Source organism: Amblyraja radiata, chromosome 1 (genome assembly GCF_010909765.2).
Source record: "Amblyraja radiata isolate CabotCenter1 chromosome 1, sAmbRad1.1.pri, whole genome shotgun sequence".
NCBI classification, from domain to species: Eukaryota; Metazoa; Chordata; class Chondrichthyes; order Rajiformes; family Rajidae; genus Amblyraja; species Amblyraja radiata.
The window spans coordinates 164189059-164195660 of NC_045956.1; the positions used below are offsets into that span (position 1 = coordinate 164189059).

Below are 6602 nucleotides of genomic sequence, written 5' to 3' on the forward strand. Positions count from 1 at the left end.
TTTGGCTATAATGTACTTTTTACCTCTGAAAAGAGGTTTTCAGGGTGTTATGGAGTTCTCTTTGTGGTTTAATGTCTGCTTTTTTAAAAATCAATTTTAACTTCACTTGTAGATTTAATGTAAAGGAAATGGCCTGTTCAATGTTTTCCATTGTTATGGGTTCCATTTGTAATTGTAATTAATTTATTAACCAAGTATGTAAAAATATACAAAGAATTTGATTTGCCATACTGTCATACCAAAAAAGCCACAAGACACACATCTACATAAAAATTAACATAAACATCCACCACAGCGCACTGTGATGGAAGGCAATAACAAATTATCTTCTATCCTACTTTTCTCCCACGGTCGAGGCAGTTGTACCTTCCGCAGTTGGGATAATCAAAGCTCCCGCGATCGGGGCGGTCGAAGCTCCCACGGTTGAAGCTCCCGAAGTTGATCCCTAACCAAGGGACCGCGAGCTCCACGATGTTAAGTCCGCAGGCTCGCAGTTTCTAGCTCCCAAAGCCAATCCCCAACAAAGGCACCGCAAGGTCCACAATGTTAGGCTGAAGTGCGGATGGAGATACGATACGGAAAAAGTTGTATCTCCATCAAGGAAAGAGATTTTTAAAAGTTTCCCCCACCCCCCACATAATACAACACTAAAGATAAACACTAAAACATATATTTAACAACAGACTAAAAACAACAAAATAAGAAATGGACGAGTCGGACTGTTGGCGAGGCTGCCATCATACGGCACCATGTGGTTCTTTCCAGTTTAGCACAACACTGCTGTGCTAAAGGAAGATATTGATGACTCCAGCTTGTTTATCAATAGCGAGAAATACATTGGAAGCCGTAAAATAGGATTGAGTCATTTAATTTTCCTTATCTCAATTTGATCAGTTTCAAATTTATTGTCAGATTAAATCTACAAAGTAGTGAAAAATATTTGTAACTGAAGTACTTTTCAAACACCTGCAAACATTCATTCTTGGCCAATCTTTTTGGGTTGATATGGAAAACATCACTTTTTGAGTCAGTTAACATAATGCAGTGGGTTGATTTCCTTCACACTATTGTGCAAGTATTACCTTATTGGTAATTTTGTGAAATGTGTGGTTCTGGGTTTTCACTGTCTCCTTTCATGCAAAGCCAGGCGCGTGCCATGAGTAATTACTCAGGGTAGGCAGTCAGTCATAGAAACATAGAAACATAGAAAATAGGTGCCGGAGTAGGCCATTCGGCCCTTCGGCCATTCAATATGGTCATGGCTGATCATCCAACTCAGTATCCTGTACCTTCCTTCTCTCCATACCCCCTGATCCCTTTAGCCACAAGGGCCACATCTAACTCCCTCTTAAATATAGCCAATGAACTGGCCTCAACTACCCTCTGTGACAGTGAATTCCAGAGATTCACCACTCTCTGTGTGAAAAATGTTTTTCTCATCTCTGTCCTAAAAGATCCTTATGCCCTTATCCTTAAACTGTGACCCCTTGTTCTGGACTTCCCCAACATCGGGAACAATCTTCCTGCATCGTAAAGTCGGCTTTAAAAAAATCTTAAATTGCGCATGCGCAGATTGTTCTCTCCGTAAGTTGTCAGTCGACTTTCATAAAGTCTTCAAAAGTCAAATCTTTTAATAAAGTACCGTATTTCCTGGCACTTGGTCCCTTGATCGTGCTGTCGGAATTTAAGGATTTGCGGGAAGTGGCTGACATGAGTGAGGCCGGCGAGCGGCAGGAGTGAGGTTTTCAGACGAAGAGCACTTCCAGAGGTGAGCGGGGGCCGGCAGAAGGAGCTGAGGTGGCAGCCGCTCGCAGTCATCCAAGCTGTCCGGTCCTGGCGGCCGCTCATAGGCACCCGAGCTACTTCCCCCCCCCCCCGGCCACAATGTGGTGGCTCCGCGCCCGGAGCGTCGCGGCAAGTGAGTTGCTGGCATTATCCCCGACCCCCTCCTTCTCCCCTCCCCAGCGGCGCTGTCCTTTTACAGCCGCTTCCCATCAGCTGCCAGCAATGAGGGGTAGTCTTGGCTATCCCTCAGTACAACAACACCGTTCTTGATGTTGCTGTCCTGAGGGATAGCCAAGTCTACCTTTCTTGGCTAACAACCTTCCAACTTCGGCTTCTAAGACACATGTAAATTTTCGTGCCTTATTTTTGGGTAAAAAAATAGCGTCTTCATTGCCGGGAAATACGGTATTTAAAAACATATAGCACCAAGAAATCTACTTACCACATTATTTGTACACGGACTCCATTCTTCTCTTTGTTTCTTAAGATATTCTTAAGATAATGGCAATCCATGTTTGAAAAACCGGCCAAGAAACTTGTGCTGTGCTGGGAACAATCTGCCTGAATCTGGAGGTATGCATTTTTAAATTTCTGTGCCTTCCCTCGCCCATTCTGCAAGAAAATATGTGCCTCCAGCTTCAGGAACAGTTTCTTCCCAGCTGTTAATTAGACAACAAGGCTGTTGCCAAGACTAGAGGGTGTGAGCTATAGGGAGAGGTTGAGTAGGCTGGGTCTCTATTCCTTGGAGCGCAGGAGGATGAGGGGTGATCTTATAGAGGTGTATAAAATCATGAGAGGAATAGATCGGGTAGATGCACAGTCTCTTGCCCAGAGTAGGGAAATCAAGGACCAGCGGGCATAGGTTCAAGGTGAAGGGGGAAAGATTTAATACGAATCCGAGGGGTAACTTTTTCACCCAAAGGGTAGTGGGTGGAACGACCTGGAAGAGGAATGAGTTGATGCTTGGGACTATTCATAACGTTCAAGAAACAGACAGGTACATGGATAGGACAGATTTGGAGGGATATGGACCAAGCGCAGGCAGGTAGAACTAGTGTAGCTGGGACATGTTGGCCAGTGTGGGCAAGTTGGGCCTGTTTCCACACACAATCAATCTATGACACTAACCGATCAGTGCTCTCATTAGCTCGAGTGTAGTCCTGACGTATCTACCTCATTGGAGATCTTAGATTTATCTTTAATCTGGCTTTATGTTGCACTAAATGCATCCTTTATCTGTACACTGTGGATGTTGTTTATATACTTTTTTTTAACTAGAGAGCATGCAAACAATATCTTTTCACCGTACCTTGGTACACGTGATAATAATAAATTAAACTAGACAGAGATGCTACCCAACCTGCTGAATACCCCAGCAGTTAGCCTTTTTTTGTTTTGACCAGCAACTGCTGTACGTTGTTCCTAATTTTGACTGCCCAACTGCAAAATCTCCACTTTGAAGAAGTTCTCCTCTTTCCGAATTGAGTTTACTTGTCTGACTACAATGCAGGTCATGAAAATGTTCCCATGTATAAATTCCAGGCTGCAGTTCATTCGTGGCAAGTTCCCATTACAGAGGAACTATGAAAATATTAACTTTTTTTGTTTCCTTTTCAAGCATACAGTATGTAAAGGCACAGACAAAAGATAAATCTCTTTGTTAGTCAAATAGCTTTAGATTTTGAACTTTTATTGCCTATTAAATGTTAATCTGTGTGATCAAAGACTCATTGCGTCTCTCCTTGGATAATCTTGCCCTTTCACCATATTGTACCTTTTGTCTTCAGAGAACTTTATGTAGTTTATTAACGCAAACTGTCTTTTATTTTAGACATTAAAGAACTCGAAAAGCCTCTGCTCTCTCGACTACGAAGAAGATGACGATGACGAAGATGATCACCATATGAAGACTATTGTCTCTTCACCATGTGACTCAAATGACCTTTTAATGAATATCATCACTCCAGGCACCAGCCCAGTGAAAGAGCATGACTCTGTCAGGCATCATGTCCCAGGGGGCAGAGATGTTTGCCACCCAAGAAATTTTGGGAAAGAAGTCCCTGTGAGTGAGAGTGAGGAAGATACAAGCGATTGTGAAAGCACTGAAGAAGGAATATTTCCGCTGGACTATGGCGATCTGGATCTAGAACAAATAGAAAACAACTAAGTGCAGCAGCTAGATCAGATTGGTTGTTTTTATACTTTTTTTTTGTTGTAGTAGAGAATTACTTTACATAACTCGTGTCCATTTAAAAAAAAAAAATCTATTGGTTATTCTGGGCTGCTTGAAGGTTTTTTGTATAAAGCGGCAGTAGTCCATTTTGTGCACAGGAGATGGTAGTGTTCAGTAACTTTATCCGAAATGCACAAAGTTACTGGTTGTGAAGGGTTTTAGAAACCTTTTGGAGGAAGACATTTTCTATAAATCCTGCTTTGACGATATTTTGCAATCTGTAGTTTTTGAAATGGTGGGAAAAGCTGACCTCTACAATGATTTTTTTTTAAAGGGCATTCTACATTAAATTACACAGATTTAACCACAGTGGTGTTGGTGCAGGAATAGTGCTGCTTTTTTTGGGGGGTGGGGGGGTGGGGTGGGGGTTCGGGAAAGATGTCGGTGTTCCAACAAATCAAATTGATGTTGTACTTTTTAAAAGAAAAGTAATGACTTAGATAAACTTAAAATGGCCAAATAGACACAATGGACATCTCCAATAACGTCACAGGAATGCATTTGAGCTTTGGAAAGAGACTGTGATTGCCTGTTGTGATCAATTTCCCAGAAGTCAGAAACCTCAGCAATACTAGAAGGAAGACTTATAGTCTTTAAATGAAATAAAATGGATTTTTGCTTTGCATTTCCTCCTGCAGTGTGCATTCTTTATTTCCCGGCATTACTATTTATTGACCTCTACAGTTTTTTTTTTAATCACCATGTGCAGAAATTTTCTTCACAGGAAAAAATATTTGAGGCTGATTTCCTTTTAAGTAAGTTGTCGGAATTTCATCAAATTAATTTATAAGTATTGAGTTTAATGTGTCTTTTGAACCAAGAGTTGTGATCAGTCTCGGGACTTGCTGAAAATATGAAAGCACTATACAACCCATTGACAAACAGACCATTGAGATAGCTAGATGGTATTTATTTTAACTAGATCAAATTAAGGGGAATGAATGATTTCTATTAAAGGGAAGGAATGATACTGAATTTTTTTAAGTAGATTTTTGGCATGTGGTGAACAGTTTTGAGCTGAAGGTTAATGTTGTTAGTATCTTTGTCTTTGAAGTGAAAGTTGAAGCCACACTCCTAGTCTTGGACACACAGCCTTGATAGTTTTGTAGAATTCTTTGCTTTATTTGCTTTCTTTTTTGCTATCTTTTTGAAAGTGGTATAAAAACCTTGCACAGCGAGGTGGAAGCAACAGAGACACTTTGGTATTCTCTGAAGAACAGTGGAGTCAATTCAGTGGATCGAAGTGGAGTCAATGAAGAAGGGTCTTGACCCGAAACGTTAACTATTCCTTTTATCCAGAGATGCTGCTTGTCCCACTGAGCTACTCCAGCATTTTGTCTATCTTCAATCCAGATAATATCCATTGGCCTACAGGAGATAGACACAAAAGGCTGGAGTAACTCAACGGGACAGGCTGCATATCTGGAGAGAAGGAATGGGTGACGTTTCGTGTCGAACGCCTTCATTGATGCCACTCCAATCCACTGGACAATATCACCCATTCCTTCTCTCCAGAGATGCTGCCTGTCCCGCTGAGTTACTCCAACATTCTGTGTCTATCTTCGATTTAAACCAACATCTGCAGTACTCTCCTACACATTTGGCCTACAGGAGATGCTTGTTAACTGATGTTTTTCCATTGTTGCCGGTATGACTTTGCTAAATGCTGTTGGTGGTCAGCATATTCCCCACATTACAATGATACCTGACCACAATAGCACTTGCAAATAAAATAATTAAATGTGCAGGAATGTTATTGAAGATTGTAGACAGGCTGGTATTTGGCTATTGTAAATTATCCTTCGTTTGGATGAGAGGTGGAGCCTGGCCCCATAGCAGAAGAGTCCACGTCGCGGGGCTGGAAACTGGAAGTATCCTGAGCTAAAAATTCTGCTGCCACCACCATCTATTGCAACAAGTGATGGCTCCCACTGTTATCGCCAGAAGCTTGCGTCCGTTTCAGGACGGACGATGACAGCGATGTCAACATTTGAAACGTGGAAGATGGACACGAAAGAAGACGGGGTAGAGCCTGATGGGGGTTGGTGGGAATGTGGGGGGTATAAAGATAAGGCTGTTGTGGGAATAATAAACTGGGATTAATGCAATGTGTGATAGATGTCTGGTATGCACTTGTCTGGATAGACTGTTCTTGTGCTGTATAATTCATGTTTATGTCCTAGGAGCATAATTAGGCTATTCTATGACTCATTTTAATAGGCATTTTAAAGCATTTCACTGTACCTCGGTACACGTGACAATAAACTAAACTAGCCATTTATTAAGAGGTGCTTATGTGAAACAATTGGAATATACTCTAGTCATACATTCTGAATGATAGTAGTTGAAGACTCTGACCAGAGATATGGGAAGAGTCGAAGTTTGCAGAAGAGCTTAGCATCGTGGCTTCATTGAAATGGGGGATAAAGTTGAGGATGAAATTTCAATTCAGAATAGGGAAGATTAGAAAGGACAGTGAAAATATGGCAAAGGGATCATATTGGGAGAAAGATGAAGACGGAAAAATGTATGTTTCGAAAGGTCCAGAGTACTAGAATTCAAGTTATCAAATTTGGAAATCTCT

General features: G+C 41.4%; 1 protein-coding gene across 4 annotated transcripts in view; it reads left to right on the forward strand.

Annotated features, from left to right (window-relative positions):
• Nucleotides 1-4643, forward strand: part of fam53a (family with sequence similarity 53 member A) — a 112306-nt gene extending 107663 nt beyond the window's left edge. For all 4 annotated transcript variants that reach the window (XM_033034670.1, XM_033034695.1, XM_033034677.1 and 1 more), the window contains one exon: nucleotides 3617-4643. In XM_033034670.1, coding sequence (XP_032890561.1) covers nucleotides 3617-3952 — 336 coding nt within the window. In that variant the 3' untranslated portion in view covers nucleotides 3953-4643. The remainder of the gene's footprint in view (nucleotides 1-3616) is intronic.
• The last annotated feature ends 1959 nt before the right edge of the window (nucleotides 4644-6602 follow it).